This window comes from Narcine bancroftii, chromosome 6 (assembly GCF_036971445.1).
Source record: "Narcine bancroftii isolate sNarBan1 chromosome 6, sNarBan1.hap1, whole genome shotgun sequence".
Lineage (NCBI taxonomy): Eukaryota > Metazoa > Chordata > Chondrichthyes > Torpediniformes > Narcinidae > Narcine > Narcine bancroftii.
In genome coordinates, this window is record NC_091474.1 from 246,966,286 (window position 1) to 246,984,969 (window position 18,684).

The 18,684-nt window shown below is 39.8% G+C and overlaps 1 protein-coding gene across 1 annotated transcript in view; it reads left to right on the plus strand.

Annotated features, from left to right (window-relative positions):
• The window catches only part of LOC138737386 (dynein axonemal heavy chain 8-like), a 446,335-nt gene that overhangs the window by 99,506 nt on the left and 328,145 nt on the right, over nucleotides 1-18,684 (plus strand). Inside the window, exons 6-7 of the mRNA XM_069888133.1 lie at nucleotides 2,396-2,547; nucleotides 4,625-4,814. Of these exons, the coding sequence (XP_069744234.1) occupies nucleotides 2,396-2,547; nucleotides 4,625-4,814 (342 nt within the window). The remainder of the gene's footprint in view (nucleotides 1-2,395; nucleotides 2,548-4,624; nucleotides 4,815-18,684) is intronic.

An 18,684-nucleotide genomic window follows, 5' to 3' on the forward strand; every position in this document is an offset into this window, starting at 1 on the left:
ACACCACAGTACCCCATATAGCTTTGCTAAGTACATAATAGGGTGTTTGTACAACATCCACTTAGCATATGCCCAATTTCACAGAAGGTATTGTGGATGTTAAGCAGTACATACCTGTATAGGTAATAATCTTTCAGGAATCAATAGATTCTGGCATGGTTCCAGAGTAATGAGTATTATGACCATGACATCATATCTGCCAATTGCTTTAAGGTCATCTATTTTGTTTTGTACACTACATACATTTAAATACAACACATTCAGTGCTGTATTCATCACCCTTCTCACATTTGATCCCATGTTGCCTGTGGTTAAATTATTATCTTTTTCTAAATTTTCTATTAATTTTTATTCTGGAGATTTCAGTAACCTCTCCTTCCCTTTGCTTTACCCGTACTTTTCCAGTTGGATAAGTAGACACCTACCCCTGTCACCGGAGAAAATACCATACTTGTGTCCACTCCTCCTCCCTCATCACCATTCGGGGCTTCAAACAGTCCTTCCAAGTGAATTTGTTCACTTGTGAATTTGCAGGGTTATCAATTGCATTATGGCATTAACGTCGGTCTCTCTCTCTCTATTTTTGTTGTTCTACCCCCATTCCTTTCTTCCAAGTTTATATTCATAGAGCTATCCCCCTTCCCCAATCAGTGCTCAGCTTTTCTCTCCTGCCATGGATGGTCATCTCTACCTATGGCTTATTGACTGTTGGCCTATGCTCCTCCTCCTCTCCCTACTTTTTTTATTTAGGCGCCTGCCTGATTTTTGTTAATACCTTGACAAAAAACTCAGGCCTGAAGATTTGGTTATGTATCTTTACCTCCTATTGATACCATGGGACCTGCTGAGTTTCTCCAGGAATTTTAATGTATTTACATTGATCACAGCATCTGCAGACTTTCTTGTTTCACTCCACTGAGTTCAGGAGTTAAGATGTTATATTGAAATTGAATAAGACATTTATGAGACCAAATTTGGAATATGTACAGTTTTGGTCACCTACCTACAGGAAAGCTATCAATAAGATTGAAGGAGTAGAGAGAAAATTTACAAGGATGTTGCCAGGACTTGAAGAGTTGAGTTATAGGGAAAGGTTGAATAGGTTAGATCTTTATTCACTGAGCTTCGGTGAATGACGTGAGATTTGATATAGCTACAGTACGCTTCCGATTATCCAAAAATCATCCAACCGAAATTCTGTTAGCCAACTAATGTTGGTTATATCACGTTGAAAAAAATTTTGCATCTGATGTACTCATGTGGGACTCTGATGCGCTGTTAGCACCAGTTTGGTAACATCAGTGATCAACTGGAGGGTCAGATCAGGCAGCGCATGGGAAAATTGTCCTTGTTTCAGGTAATTCCTTCCTCTCTCTCTTCCATTTCTTCTTTACCCTCAATTGTACTTCTCTGCTGTCCCCAGAGTCAGCATCAGAACAAATCTAATCGGGGGCATTTGGGTAACCACAGAGGGGAGGGGACACTGATTTTTCAGAGGCGGCAGACTAGGGCCGGCAGTGGGGGCGGCAGGAGCGGGGACTTCAGGCTCCTGGGTAGGTTCAGTGATGGCAGTGGGGAGGTGTTGGGGATTGGCTACAACTGATACAAGAATTCTGCTTGGGCTGCTTAAAGCTATTTCTCAGTTATCTGAAAAATGCAGTTAACTGATACACGTCCAGTCCTGAGCATTTTGGATAATTGGAAATGTACTTTATATAAAATTATGAGGGTATAGATAGAGTAAATGTAAGCAGGCTTTTTCCACTGAGGTTATGTGAGAACTAGAGGACATGGTTAAAGGGTGAAATGTGAAATGTTTAAGGGGAAGATTAGGGGTAACTTCTTCACTTAGAGGGAGGTGACAATATGAAATTAAACTGCTAGTGGAGGTTGTGGATGTGGGTTTAATTTTGCGATTCAAAAGAAGATTAGGTAGGCTATATGGATGGGTGGGGTGTGGAGAGCTTTGGTCTGGGAATATGTTGATGAGACTACACGGAATAAATTATTCAGCGTGGACTAGATGGCCAAAATGCCTGTTTCTGTGCTATAATATTCATTGTTTCTACAGTTCCAAGGTATTCTGAATGGGAAGGGATGGCAGAGTTGGTTCCAGCATAAGTTCTGGGAATAATGTGTAATGTAAAGTGCATGTAGGCTTTGAAATATAGCCCAGATTGTAGTTCTAATTGCAGTTTGCAGCTGTGTTAGCTTTGAAAATTCAGTTCCATCAAAATCAATATAAATGCATTTCCACAGGAGAGTGAAATGTTCTGCTAATACTATAAAAATTTTAAAGCAAGGTTGAACTTTTAAGGACAATCATTGTTCCAATATTCAGTATTTCTAAATATGAAGACTATGGGTGACAGATGCTTTGATTAATTATATTTAGAATGTGGCCGAATTATTGCTGGAGTTGCGAAGGGGACGAAAATGAGGAGATTATTTCTGTCCAATTTATCCAGCGCTCGTCTCGGTGGACTATGTTTATTCTTTGTGAGGTACAAAAATGACATTCCTATCACAGAAAAAAATATTCATGAGGTATGGAATATATTTTTGCAATTAATTTTTTAAGTATTTTAGAGTCATAGAGAAAATCATACAGCTTGGAAGTAGCTTTTTGATCTTAACTTGTTCAAACCATCAATGATCCATTTACATGAATCCTATATTAATCCTACATTAACCCCTTGACTCATTTTCTACAGATAAACCACTCAGTTAACTATTTTTAAATATCTGAAGAAACCTACTATAGCTGTTTTAGGCAGCTACATCTCGAAATTAGATACCCTGCCACATTAACCATTATTTATTTATTTTTTAAAATATCCTGTACTGTATATTGATCTTCCACCCTATTTTACTCCAGAAGGATAATTTCCTTTATCTTTTTATGAATAACTGTTGATGGTGAATCCACCACATTGACTCCATTGCTCTCTGTGCTACTGGAATTTTATGTGGATGACTAATACAAAAATCAAAATAGCCATTGGCACTTTGTATTCTTGTGCTTAGGAACCTTTAGTTATATGGTGGTCCGAGATGTCCATGCTTCAGGCATTTTGTAAAACTTGCTTTTGTGCTTTTATAGATTCACACTTATATAACATGAAACAGGTCTTTTGACCCAACTCGTGAATGTTTACCAAGATGCCAAATTAATCCCAGTTGCCTGTTTTTGGCCCATAACCCTCTGAACCTTTCCAAATATATGTTTAAAATTGTAATTACCTCTACTATTCTTGCAGCTCATTCCATATTCTCACCACCCTCTGAAAAACTTACCCCTAAAATTCTCTTTAAATCTTTCCCCTTGAGTTTTAGATCCTCTTACTATGGTAAAAAGACAATGAATGTCTACCCTATTTGTGCCCCTCATTATTTTATAAATCTCAATAAGATAATCCGTCAGACCCCTCTGTTCCATGGAAAATAGTCCCAGTCATCTATTTTCTCTTTACAAGAGAAATTTGGCAACATTCTAAATATAATTAATCACTGTCCAGGCAGTATCTTTATAATCTTTTCTAAACCTTCTCAAGCTGAACCATATCCTTACCACAGCATTGTAACCAAATACACACAGTACGCAAGTGCTGTCGAGACCATGGAATCCTGCAGCATAGCCCTTCAGGCCACTATTTCTGTGCTGACCATGATGCCAATCTAAACAGCACATCTGCCTGTACATAGTCTATATTCCTTCATTTGCTATATGTTCAGTTCCTGTCTAAATCCCCCTTTAACCCTGCTATTGTTTCTGATTTACTTTTCAAAATGCAGTGCATTTCACACGTCTTAAATTCCTTTCCCCACTTTCCAGTTGATTAATATCCTGTTGAGGCCTGAGCCAATTTTTTTTCACTGTTTACTAAACCATGAATTTTTATGTCATCTCCAAATATTAATCATGTCACTTATTTTCTTTTCTCAATCATTTATGTGTATGATGAACATCAGTGGACCGAGTGCTGTTTGCTCTGGTGCATTACTGATCACAGGCTTCCAACTTGAAAAACAATGAACACTCCACTACAACTTGCCCACCCATTGCCTCCAACCACCAATCAACTTTGTATCCAGTTGGCTACTTTACCCATATGTTCTAACATTTTATGTTATGTTAACATGGGATCATTCTAATGGTTATGAGGAGATCTTGTAATCCTGTCATTCTTTAATTCAGATTTCACAGAAGCCAATATACTATGCAATTTTGTGAGAAAAGTTTGTGATTCAGATTGAATATTTTCATCTTTGTGTTCAAACTTTTGCTATCTTTGATTTTTTTTTTCTGTCCCAAATTCCTATAGTTCTAAAATACTGAAAAAAGTTTCATCAGGGTTTGCTTATCTGCCAAATGTAATCAAATAACTTTGTTTTATTAAATTAATGGCTCAATGCAAGTGCAGATTATTGTTTTAATCTCCCATACAATAAACATGATTTGATGAGAATACCAGTAAAATTTTGAATATTTTCGGATCTCAGAATGTCAAGTATATTTTGTTTAAAATCTGTATGCTTGCAAAAATAAAATAATGACTACTGTGGTTTTGCACAGCAATTTTGTGGTAGTTTTAAGAATAACTACAGACATTCTTTCTTGTAGGAGATATCCTTTTGTGTCTTGGATTGTTCTGATGGAATACTTAATGGTACGACGAATATGTTAGAAAATATATTTTTGCCTGCTGTTTGTGTATCTGAAAACTGGGGAGCTCTTAACCAGTCCATACATGGGAATAGAGAAAAGAAATATTTCAAGGAGATTGTTCGCAGATATATCACTTTCTTAAATGGTAAGCTTTTTTTAAACAGGTAAATCAGTGAGAAATAGACTTTGCATGTATAGTGAGTGTTCTTAAACTAGTGAACAAAAAGCACAGGAAATATACTTGTAATTGATGACATGAGAGAATAAAAACATAAACGTGAATAAAACACATAGATGAGTTAAGTTTTCAAAGTATACGCAGTAAAACTCCTGTTATCCGGAATTCAAGCAACTGGCAGCCTCAAGCAATTGGCAAAAAAAAAAAATCGTGGAAGATAAATAGGTAAAAAATACCAAAGTTTAAAATTGGCACGTCTTGCAGTTAGCTCTCCTATCATGCAACATGCAATTTCACTTATCCAGCATCTACCAATTCCTATAGATGCCAGCTACCAGGGGTTTTACTCTATATAAAAGAACAAGAAAAAATATTGATTCTGGCTTCAATGAAATTTTCAACTTGGCAAAGTACAGTAGCTTCTCAGGAAGTAGTACTGTAGGGATCAGTGCTTGGATCCCAGCAATATGATTTATAGCAATGACTTAAATGAGGAAACCAAATGCAAAGTTTCTAAACATGTCATGAAACTGGATGTGAGTTGTGAGGAGGGCATAAAGAGGTTTCAATGAAACACAAAAGTCTGCAGAAGCTGTGATTATAGTAAAAATACATTGAAATACTGGAGGAACTCAGCTGGTCTTTTCAGCGACTATATGAGTCAAAGATATGTTGCCAATGTTTTGGGCCTGAGCCCTTCTTCAAGGAATAAGCCAGAAGCAGGAAATCTCAAAGTCTCAGAATTCAGACGATGCTGGTTAGGGGGAAAATCAAGACCAAAAAAAAAGGTGTTAATTTGATATGATAAGGGATGAGGTAAGAATTTATCATGTTTGAGTGAAAGGAGCTGGAATGGAAAGACAGAGATGGGGAAAAGTGATGGGGAAGAAGTGGTGGGAGGGGTGGCAGGGTTCAACGAAAGCCATTGAAGTCGTTATTAATGCCATCCGGTTGGAGAGTGAGTCGAAAGATGAGTTGTCTTTTTCCAATCTGTGGGTGGTCTCAGTCTGACAGTGCATGAGACCATGGACAGACATGTCAGTAAGGGAATAGGATGGAGAATTGAAATGGATGGTCACTTGGAAATCCACGCTATTGCAGCGGACAGAGCTGAGATGCTTAACAAAGTGATCTCCAATTCTATGTCCAGTCTCTCTGATGTAGAGCAGACCACAATGGAAGCACTGGATGCAGTAGATGACACCTACAGATTCACAAGTGAACTGTTGCTTCACTTGGAAGGACGGTTTTGAGCCCAATGGTGGTGAGGGAGGAGGTGTGGGTGTAAGTGGAGCATATCCTATGGTAAATGGGACGATTTGTGGAGAGGGAGGAGTGACAAGGGAGTCACAGAGGGACTGCAGAAGAAGGAGAGGGGAATATATGTCTAGTGCTGGGATCATGTAATAGGTGGCAGAAACAGCGGAAGAGGATGTGTTAGATGTGAAGGCTGGTGGGGTGGTGGGTAAAGACAAGAGGAATCTGTCCTTGTTGTGCAAGGGGGTGGAGGGGACCAGGGCAGATGTGCAGGTAATAGAGGATATGCGGGTGAACGAGGAGTTGATGGCGGTAGAGGGAAAGCCATGTTATTTGAAGGAAGCAATCTCTCATGATCTGGCATGGAAGTCCTCATTTTGGGTGCAAATGTGATAGAGATGGAGGAATTGAGAGAATGGATTGGAATCCTTACAGGGGACAGGGTGTGAAGAGGTAGCTGTGGGAGTTTATAGAAGATCTGTCGAAAGTTTGTCTTCTGAGATGGAGATAGAGAGATTAGGCCCTTTCAGGTGGACCTTTTGCCTTGAGGGCAGCGGCAGGAGCGGAACTTAACTTGCGAAGTCACCTTTCAGGTGGCAGCCCTAAAAGGCTGCTTGCATTGTTGCCTGGTTCACCTGAGAAGGCCTATTCATATCCAGAGGGGTTAGTAGCACCACCGGATCTGGTGGAGGCAGGGCAGCTAGTGCCGCAGGACCATCCATCATAAATATGCGGTGTGGGGGATTATGGGTAGGGAAGACCACCATTGCTATGCTGTGTTTTACGCGCCAGAGAGAGGCCCCAGTGGAGGACTGGCCAGCTGGGCTGTGACAGCCTGCACCAGATGCCCCCTGTTGTCCCCTGCTGACCACCCCTGCCCCGCCAGCTGCCACTGCCCCTGTGTTCCCCACCGGCTGCCCATGCCACTGCATTCCCTGATGGCTGCCCCTGCCCCGATGGCCATCTCTGCCCCGATGTCCCCTGACAGCTACCTCTGCCCCGATGTCCCCCGATAGCCTCCCCTGCCCTGATGGCCCCTGCTGACCTCCCTCCCCAGTGGGGCGGGGGCTGTTAGGTAGTGGGATTGGGTCTGTCAGGTAGCGGGGTAGGGGGGCTGTCAGGCAGCAGGGAGTTGGGTCGCTGGCTAATGGAGTCATCAGTTTGCCTCCAGGCAGCCATTTACAGTGGCTGCACATTCAGGTGCATCGCCGGAGCGCAGTACTCTGCCGATTATCCCTCCCAGAGGAGGGTTGGCGATGGCACCTTGGAGGCACTTCTGCCGCATTCAGGTTAATATGTCTTTAGCCACAAGGGGGGAGATTATGTGGCTTTACAATGGGGTGTTCAGGCCACCTGAAAGGGCCTATTTGAGTAAAGGGAGAGCGTTTCTAGAGATAAACCAAGTGAATTTGAGGTTGTGGTGGAAGTTGGCAGCAAAGTGGATGAAGTCAACGAGCTCATTGTGGATACATGAAGCAGCACCAAAGTAGTCATTGATGTAGCAGAGGAAGAGTTAAGGGGCCTTGCCTGTGTAGGGTTGTAGCATGGACTGCTCCATATAGCCAATAAAAAAACAGGCATAGTTGGGACCCATGCAGGTACCCATGGCTACCCCTTTAACCTGGAGGAAGGGGGATGAGTTAAAGGAGAAATTATTGAGGGTGAGGACGTTTTTCCAGCTAGAAGAGGGTGGTTTTGGAGGGGCTGATTGATTCTATGTCCAGAAAGAAACAAGAGGCTCTGAGGCCTTCAGTATGGGGGATGGAGGTGGGTAGAGATTGGATATTCATATTAAATGAGGCAATTAAGTTCAGGGAACTGGAAGTTGTGGAAGTGAATGGAGGGCAGGTGAAATGTCCCAGAGGTAGATGGGGAGGGACTGGTCCAGGAGGACAAAATAGAGGTGAGGTGGACATGATGGGACTGATAGGACAATTGGGTTTGTGGATCTTGGGTAGGATGCAGAAATGGGCAGTACAGGGTTGGAAACCAATGAGATTGGAGGTGACTGGAAGTGATGAGCTCAGGGATGGTGTATGATACAGTGGTTTGATGAGTTTTGTGGGATCCTTTTGGAACGATAAGTAAGAGGTTATGTCTGAAAGTTGTTTGGCTTCGGCCAGATAGAGATCAGAGTACCAGATCACAACAGTGCTACCCTTATTTGCAGGTTTGATGGTGAGGTTCAGATTGGTTCAGAAAGAGTGGACGACCAGGCATTCATTCATATGGGGTGAGATTGGAATGAATGAGGGGAGTAGTGAAGTCAACACTGTTTTTTTTTAAATTTTTTAATTTTTTATTTTTCACACCATAAATCACATTAACCATGATACACACTTTTTCCTTTTCACACATATACAGTGCCATTTTCTCCTCCCTCCTCCCATCCCACCCTCCCTACCTCCCCCCTCCCGTCCATTTAAGGTACAAAATCTAGGATACATTAAACCAGTCAGACAATGTTGTCATTCAATACAAATACACCAGAAATTCCACTGAGTCCATTCTTTTCATTTCCTTTTCCTTCCGTTAACTTAGGTAGTGATTGTCCCTGGTAGGTTTTCGCTATTGTGTTTATGTAAGGCTCCCATATTTGTTCGAATATTTCAATATTATTTCTTAAACTATATGTTATTTTTTCTAATGGAATACATTTATTCATTTCTATACACCATTGTTGTATTTTCAAATTATCTTCCAATTTCCAGGTTGACATAATACATTTTTTTGCTACGGCTAGAGCTATCTTAACAAATCTTTTTTGTGCATCCTCCAAATCAATTCCAAATTCTTTGTTTTTTATGTTACTTAGGAGGAAGATCTCTGGATTCTTTGGTATATTGTTTTCTGTTATTTTATTTAATATCTGATTTAGATCTTCCCAAAATTTTTCTACTTTCTCACATGTCCAGATTGCATGAATTGTTGTTCCCATTTCTTTTTTACATCGAAAACATCTATCAGATACTGTTGGGTCCCATTTATTTAACTTTTGAGGTGTAATGTATAGCCTGTGTATCCAGTTATATTGTATCATACATAACCTCGTATTTATTGTATTTCTCATCGTTCCAGAGCATAACTTCTCCCATGTTTCCTTTTTTATCTTTATATTTAAATCTTGTTCCCATTTTTGTTTAGTTTTACCATTTGTTTCCTCATTCTCCTTTTCTTGCAGCTTAATATACATATTTGTTATAAATCTTTTGATTATCATTGTATCTGTAATCACATATTCAAAGTTACTTCCCTCTGGCAAACTCAAACTGCTTCCTAATTTATCCTTCAAGTAGGATCTCAATTGGTAATATGCCAGCGCTGTATCTTGAGTTATATTGTATTTATCTTTTATTTGTTCAAAGGATAATAATCTATTTCCTGAAAAACAATTTTCTATTCTTTTAATCCCTTTTTTCTCCCATTCTCTAAAGGAAAGGTTATCTATTGTAAAAGGGAGTAACTTGTTTTGCGTCAATATTAGTTTTGGTAATTGATAATTTGTTTTATTTCTTTCTACCTGAATCTTCTTCCAAATATTGAGTAGATGATGTAATACTGGAGAACTTCTATGTTGTACCAATTTTTCATCCCATTTATATAATATGTGTTCAGGTATCTTTTCCCCTATTTTATCTAATTCTAGTCTAGTCCAATTTGGCTTTTCCCTTGTTTGATAAAAATCTGATAGGTATCTTAATTGTGCGGCTCTATAATAATTTTTAAAGTTTAGCAGTTGTAAGCCTCCTTGTTTATACCATTCTGTTAATTTATCTAGTGCTATCCTCGGTTTCCCCCCTTTCCATAAAAATTTCCTTATTATTTTCTTTAACTCCCTGAAGAATTTCTCTGTCAGTTGTATTGGCAATGCCTGAAATAGGTATAATATCCTTGGAAAAATGTTCATTTTAATACAGTTTATCCTTCCTATTAGTGTTAGTGGTAAATCTTTCCAATGCTCTAAATCGTCCTGTAATTTTTTCATTAGTGGATAATAATTGAGTTTATATAGTTGGCCGAGATTTTTATTTATTTGTACACCTATGTATCTTATTGCTTGCATTTGCCATCTAAATGGTGATTCCTTCTTAAATTTTGAGAAATCCGCATTATTCATAGGCATTGCTTCACTTTTATTTACGTTGATCTTGTAACCCGACACTTCTCCATATTCCTTCAATTTCTTAAATAATTCTTTTATTGATAGTTCTGGTTCTGTTAAGTATACTATAACATCATCCGCAAATAAACTGATTTTATATTCCTTGTCTTTTATTTTTATCCATTTTATATTATTTTCTGTTCTTATCAATTCTGCTAGTGGTTCTATAGCTAACGCAAACAATAAAGGTGATAGTGGGCATCCCTGCTGTGTTGACCTGCTTAAGTTAAATTGCTTTGATACATGTCCATTTACTGTCACTTTCGCTAATGGTCCCTTATATAATGCTTTAATCCAATTAATATACTTCTCCGGTAAACTGAATTTTTGCAATACTTTGAACAAATAATTCCATTCTACTCTGTCAAAGGCCTTCTCTGCGTCTAAAGCAACTGCTACTGCCGGTGCTTTATTCCCTTCTACTGCATGAATTAAGTTAATAAATTTACAAATATTGTCTGTTGTGCGTCTTTTTTTGATAAATCCAGTTTGGTCTAGATTTACCATTTTCGGTACATACTCTGCTAATCTGTTTGCTAATACTTTAGCTATTATCTTATAATCTGTGTTAAGTAAAGATATTGGTCTATATGACGCTGGTGTGAGTGGATCTTTCCCTTGCTTTAGTATTACTGTAATTATTGCTGTTTTACATGAATCTGGTAAGCTTTGTGTTTTATCAATCTGGTTGATTACTTCCAGGAGGGGCGGAATTAATAAGTCTTTAAATGTTTTATAGAATTCTATTGGGAATCCATCCTCTCCTGGTGTCTTATTATTTGGTAATTTTTTTATTATCTCTTGTATTTCTACTATTCCATATGGCTCTGTTAATTTATTTTGTTCCTCTATTTGTAATTTTGGTAGTTCAATTTTAGTTAAAAATTCATCTATTTTCCCTTCTTTCCCTTCGTTTTCAGTTCGGTATAATTGTTCATAGAATTCTCTAAAGTTTTCCTTAATTTCTTTTGGATTATATGTAATTTGTTTGTCTTTTTTCCTTGATGCCAATACCATTTTCTTAGCTTGTTCTGTCTTAAGCTGCCATGCTAGGATTTTGTGCGTTTTTTCACCTAGTTCATAATATTTCTGTTTTGTCTTCATTATATTCTTCTCCACCTTATATGTTTGTAGTGTTTCATATTTTATTTTTTTATCCGCCAATTCTCTTCTTTTAGTTGTATCTTCCTTCATTGCTAATTCTTTTTCTATATTTACTATTTCCCTTTCCAACTGCTCTGTTTCCTGATTATAGTCTTTTTTCATCTTGGTTACATAACTTATTATTTGCCCTCTAATGAATGCTTTCATTGCATCCCATAGTATAAACTTATCTTTCACTGATTTCGTATTTATTTCAAAATGCATTTTAATTTGTCTTTCAATAAATTCTCTAAAATCCTGCCTTTTAAGTAACATGGGGTTTAATCTCCATCTATACATTCTTAGAGGGATGTCCTCTAACTTTTCTGTCAATATTAAGGGTGAATGGTCCGATAATATTCTAGCTTTATATTCTGTTTTTCTTACTCTATCTTGCATACGAGCTGATAACAGTAATAGGTCTATTCTTGAGTAGGTTTTATGTCTAGCCGAGTAATATGAATATTCCTTTTCCTTTGGGTGTTGTTTCCTCCATATATCCAAAAGTTGCATTTCTTCCATCGATTTAATTATAAATTTGGTTACTTTGTTCTTTCTGTTAATTTTTTTCCCAGTTTTGTCCATATTTGAATCCAAATTCAGGTTGAAATCCCCTCCTATTAATATGTTCCCTTGCGTATCTGCTACCTTCAAAAAGATATCTTGCATAAACTTTTGATGTTCTTCGTTAGGTGAATATACATTGAGTAGATTCCAAAACTCCGAATATATCTGACATTTTATCATTACATATCTCCTGCTGGATCTATTATTTCCTCTTCTATTTTAAATGGCACATTTTTACTAATTAATATAGCTACTCCTCTTGCTTTTGCTGCTGTTACGTGTCCTACCCAATCTCTCTTTAATTTCTTGTGCTCTAATTCAGTTAAATGTGTTTCTTGCACAAATGCTATATCAATTTTTTCTTTTTTCAGTAAATTTAGCAGTTTCTTCCTTTTGATTTGGTTATGTATTCCATTAATATTTAAAGTCATATAGTTCAACGTAGCCATTTCATACTTTGTTTATCTTTCCTTTCCGTTTCTCCATCATCACCTTTCCTTCTTATCCATTTCTGCTTTCTTGTTTTGAACCCTTTATAAGACAACATTCCTAAAACATCAAACATTTTCCTTATTCTCCTATTTAAAACTTCTTTAGCCCCAATCTCCCCTTCCCCTCCTGAGTTGTCCTTTATCCCTTGTCGGACAACCACATCTCCCCTCTCCATTTGGATTTGCGAATTCACTCGCAAGTGTCAGCTGACTTTGCAGTGAACGTAACTCCTCCCCACCCAGCCCCCCCCCAGAAAAGATTTCACTTTTCATATGTAACAAAGGTCACTCTTTTAATTCCCTCCTTATTCCCTCTATTCCATTTCCTTCCCTTATTAATTCTTGTCTATACTCTCTATATTTTCCTCTAAATACGGATACATTCATGTATGCACACTATACATATACACACATATACCTCTTTACCCACATACATATAAATCGTGGTCATTTTTACTCTTATTACATGTCTTCATCTCTCTGTTTGTTTTGTAGTTGTTCTGCAAATTTCCTTGCTTCCTCTGGATCCGAGAATAGTTTTTTTCCATAAGATCGTTTTCGCTCTATTGAACTCCTTCCTCTTCTTCAGGAGTTCAAAACTTATGTGTCTTTTTAGTTCGCAGTCTTTTGTACTCTCGTTACACATCTTCATCTCTCAGTCTATTTTGTAATTGTTCTGCAAATTTTCGTGCTTCCTCTGGATCCGAGAATAGTCTGTTTTGCTGTCCTGGAATAAATATTTTCAATACCGCTGGATGCTTTAGTATAAATTTATACCCTTTCTTCCATAAAATCGCCTTTGCTGTATTGAACTCCTTTCTCTTCTTCAGGAGTTCAAAACTTATATCTGGATAAATGAAGATTTTTTGCCCTTTGTACTCCAGTGGCTTGTTGTCCTCTCTTACTTTTTCCATTGTTTTCTCCAGTACCTTTTCTCTTGTAGTATATCTTAGGAATTTTACTAAAATAGATCTTGGCTTTTGTTGTGGTTATGGTTTAAAGGCCAATGCTCTATGTGCCCTTTCTATTTCCATTTCTTGCTGTAGTTCTGGACATCCTAGGATCCTAGGGATCCAATCTTTTATAAACTCCCTCATATTCTTGCCTTCTTCATCTTCCTTAAGGCCCACTATCTTTATGTTATTTCTTCTGTTATAATTTTCCATTTGGCCTGGAAGTCAGCCTGAAGAAAACTGAGGTCCTCCATCAGCCAGCTCCCCACCATGACTACCAGCCCCCCCACATCTCCATCGGGCACACAAAACTCAAAACGGTCAACCAGTTTACCTATCTCGGCTGCACCATTTCATCAGATGCAAGGATCGACAATGAGATAGACAACAGACTCGCCAAGGCAAATAGCGCCTTTGGAAGACTACACAAAAGAGTCTGGAAAAACAACCAACTGAAAAACCTCACAAAGATAAGCGTATACAGAGCCGTTGTCATACCCACACTCCTGTTCGGCTCCGAATCATGGGTCCTCTACCGGCACCACCTACGGCTCCTAGAACGCTTCCACCAGCGTTGTCTCCGCTCCATCCTCAACATCCATTGGAGCGCTCACACCCCTAACGTCGAGGTACTCGAGATGGCAGAGGTCGACAGCATCGAGTCCACGCTGCTGAAGATCCAGCTGCGCTGGATGGGTCACGTCTCCAGAATGGAGGACCATCGCCTTCCCAAGATCGTATTATATGGCGAGCTCTCCACTGGCCACCGTGACAGAGGTGCACCAAAGAAAAGGTACAAGGACTGCCTAAAGAAATCTCTTGGTGCCTGCCACATTGACCACCGCCAGTGGGCTGATAACGCCTCAAACCGTGCATCTTGGCGCCTCACAGTTTGGCGGGCAGCAGCCTCCTTTGAAGAAGACCGCAGAGCCCACCTCACTGACAAAAGGCAAAGGAGGAAAAACCCAACACCCAACCCCAACCAACCAATTTTCCCTTGCAACCGCTGCAATCGTGTCTGCCTGTCCTGCATCGGACTGGTCAGCCACAAACGAGCCTGCAGCTGACGTGGACTTTTTACCCCCTCCATAAATCTTCGTCCGCGAAGCCAAGCCAAAGAAAAAAATTTTCCATTATATCTATTTTCTGAGCTAACAGCTCTTGTGTCTCTTTAACTTTTTTATTAGATTCTTCTAATTTCTTTTTAAAGTCCTCTACCTCCATTTCTACTGCTGCTTCTCGTTCTTCCACCTTGTCCATTCTTTTTCCCATTTCTGATAAGGTCATATCTATTTTATTCATTTTCTCTTCTGTATTGTTTATTCTTCTTAAATCATTAAATTCTTGCGCTTGCCATTCTTTAAATGACTCCATGTATTCTTTAATAAGAGAAAGTATATCCTTTGTCTTGCCTTTCCCTTCTTCTATTTCACTGTACTCTTCCTCTTCCTCTTCCTCTGGGTTGGCCATCTGTTGTTTCTTTGTTGTCCTTTTCTTCTCTTCTTTCTTGTTTTCGTTGTCTTCTATGTTCTCCTCTTGCTGCTGCTGTTCTGCAGCTGTCATTGCCGGCTGTGGAGATCGACTCCCCAACTGGTCACCCCTCCCGCAGGTGTGTTTTTTTGCATGCGCATAGCGCATGCGCGACTCCTCACGCATGCGCGGTTGCGCACTTTTACTCGGCTCAGCGAGCCATTTTTGTAGTCCACTTTCTACAGACCTGAGGGAGCGGGTTTCTCTCTCCACTGATTTTTCTTTTTTTGTCGCCATCTTCTTTCCACCTTTATACTCACTTTACTTTAATTTTTATTTTTGTGCCTTTGTGTTTTCCTTTGTTTTTTTCGACTTTTCTGGAGAGGGCTGGAGTTCACCGTCCGGCCACTACTCCATCACGTGACTCCTGAAGTCAACTCTGTTGATGTCACAGTGGCAGTTGGAAATATAAAGATCTAGAGCAGGCAGAAGACTGGAACGAGATGTCCAGGATGAGGAAAAAGGTTTAAAGCTCGAGAAGGGATCTGTAGTGGAGGGGGGAGGGGGGGTGGGTAGAGAATCATGGTTGTGGAAGTAAGCATGGAGACGGATTTGACAGGAGGAAGTGTTTAGCATCATGGTGTGCACGGAACTCATTTTGGTGTGGGCAAAGGGGGACGAAGGTGAGGCCTCTGCTGAGAACAGAGTGTAGAGTCTCCAAGATGTGAAAGTTGGAGGGGATGGTGAAGACCAGGCAAAGACTTAGGGGGAGGTTCAGTGGGGTGGAAGGTGTTGGGTAGGGAAGGAGGATGGGGTGGATCAGGAGGTGGAGGGTAGGAAGAGTCCAAGGGAGGGTGGGGATGGTTGGGAATGTCAGAATGGAGAGAGAGGGTTGGAGCCAGGTTGGGAGTTCGCGATGGAGACTTGGTCCTCTAGGAGGCAGGGGACAAGGTGGAAACTCATGTAGGTCATCGAGTTAAGGGCGAAAGTTCATGTCGGACGCTTGATCCTGACGGTCACTGAGGGAGAAGAGGCTTCATAGCAGTTTAAACAAATTGGATGAGTGGTCAAATGAATGGCAAATAAATGATGAACTTCCAGATTTCTATTGGAAAAATAGCAAGGCAGAGTATTATTTAAATAATGGTAGTTTGAGAAATATTGACAAGTATAGCAAAGCAAAATGGTATCTTTGGCCTTTGTTCCACAATTTTGAGTATAGAAACATAGAAGTTTACAACACAGGAACAGGCTCCTTGGCCCTTGTACCTGTACCAAACATCATGTCCAAATCAAACTCTGTCAGCTTGCACTTGAATGATGTCCCTTCATACTTATATGTCTACCTAGAAGTTTCTTAAATGTTACTGTGGTAGTCGCTTCCACCACCACACCTGGCAGCCTGTTCCAGGCTCCTACCACTCTGTAAAATATTTCCCCCACACTTTTCACTTATAATTCCTCCTTCTCAACTTATACACATCCTGTCATGATCAATGCATGTGTCCTTTGAAAAAGATAGTGACTGTCTACCCTATTGTGATTCTATAAACTTCTATCAGCCTCCAATAGTCCAGAGAAAACAACCCAAATTTGTCCAATCTATCCCCATAACTCATATCTTCTAAACCAGCCAACATCCTGGTCAACCTCTTCTGTACCCATTCACATCCTTCCATAATGGGGTGAGCAGAATTACACACAATTCTAGTGTGGCATAATCAGTGTTTTATGTAATCATGATATATAAAGAAGCAGAAAACTATCAAGTACCATGAACTACATATTTCCTTTGCTTAACTCTGAAAAAAACTATGCAGATGAAAATAGGCATCTGAACAAAGCCAATATTACATGTCCAACTTGTTTATTTTCTGTTGTGAAATTCCTACAAATTAGGTAGCCTTAATGACTTTTTGCATGCAAATCTAAGATTTTCACTCTATCTTGGTCACATTACCATGAACTAATAAACTGAACGCCACAATAATGTAGGTAAGCTAGGAGGCTGCAGTTGTTGGAAAACTAGAATAATACACAGAAATGCTGGAGAAATTCAACAGGTTACATGGCATCCATGGACAGCATGAACCAGTTGATGTTTCAGGCCTGGACCCTTCATCAGAATTCCAAAAATTCCTATCCCTGTTCTCTTGTTTTCTTTCCCTCCTTGCTTTCCTTCATCCCCCTACCTCCTTTCCTTCTCTTTCCCCATTCTGTCACCTCCAGCTCCCCATTCCCTTCTTTCTCCTATGAAAGACCATCTTTCTCAGCCTGCAGCCCCCTCCCCCATTAACTCAGCTTCACTCTCCCACCTTCTTATTCAGGTGTCTGATGAAGAGACCCAGCTCGGTTTCCATGGATGCCACATGAACTGCTGAGTTCCTCCTGTATTGTTCACAATCATGTCATTAATTTTCAATGTGACTTTGAACTTGTGCAAAAGAGCAGTTTTTATTTACAGTGACAAGAACTAGGTTTTTTAAAATTTATTTTCACTGGAACTCTGCTGTTCATGAAAAACAGGAAAACCCTAAGGTAATCTATGTATATGTGAAGAGGAGGAAAACTTGAGTTTATTAAAATATTTGTGCTGGCCTCGTTTCCCGTTGAGTTCAAATTCTGTCCTGGGTATTTGCTGTGGGGGAAAGTGGATTTAAAATGGGCAGCTGAATTATTTTTATCGCTGGGTTCTGCAGACTGTAACCTGATGGTTTATCACAAGGAAAGGTAATTATTTTTGAAAACTATGAAGCACAATGTTAATCTATTGGCCTGTTAAGTCTAAACAAATCCCTCTTCTTGAGGATTATTGAATTTGACAGACAGATGGTCCAGTAATCTGCCCTTTCAGCCCACAAGCCCATGCTGCCCAATTAACCTACAACACCCAGTACACTTTGAAGGGTGGGAGGAAACCAGAGCCCCTGGTAAAAACACATGCAGACATGGGGAGAATGTATGAACTCCTTGCAGACAGTGTGGCTTCACTGGTTGCTATAATAGCGTTCTGCTAACACTGCAATGAAGATTAGGTGACCGCTTCGTACTCTGGGTCTAAGCTAGAATTCCCAGTAAGCAACTATTTCATTTCCCGTCACTATTCTGGCACAGACATGTCATTCCTCTGCCTTGTCCATTGCAAGGATGAAGTCAAATGTAAACTTGAGGTGCTGCCTTAACCAATGGCATGAATGTCATTTAAAAAAAAATTAGATAATCTCCACCCCACCTGTTGCTGGTTCTATTTTTTCCATCATTTTTTTTTACCTATTCCTGTTCTTACATTTCTTTTTAACTTCCCCTCACTCTCTAATGGTCCCCCGCCTGGCTACCCACCTCTCCCACCTTCTGTCCAATACCCTCTCTACCTCTTAGCTTCTCTTTAGCTTCTTCCCCTCTCCTCTTTTCCCCCTTAAGATACCTAATATCACTGTTCCTACTTTAGTCTCGATAAAGCATCACAGCCTGAACCTTTGGCCATTTCTTCTCATAGATTCTGACTTGCCCATTGAGTTCTTCCAGCTTCTCAGTTGGCCTTTTCACACTGCAGTGTAAAATAAAAAGTCTCAGGATATTTTCCCAGGAACCCTCCCTTGAACCTGCAAAGAGAAAGGTCGGCCCAGAAATTTTCTGCACCATTCTCTCCCTGCAATGTGAAAAGGCAAATAGCCAAGCACAGGAAGCCTCGTGGTGTCAGCACTTGAGTGCTGTGTCATGTAGGCAATTAAAATGAAAAGATACATACCTCCTGAAACAGCAGGCCACTTTGGTACATTGCGATGGCAGTACAA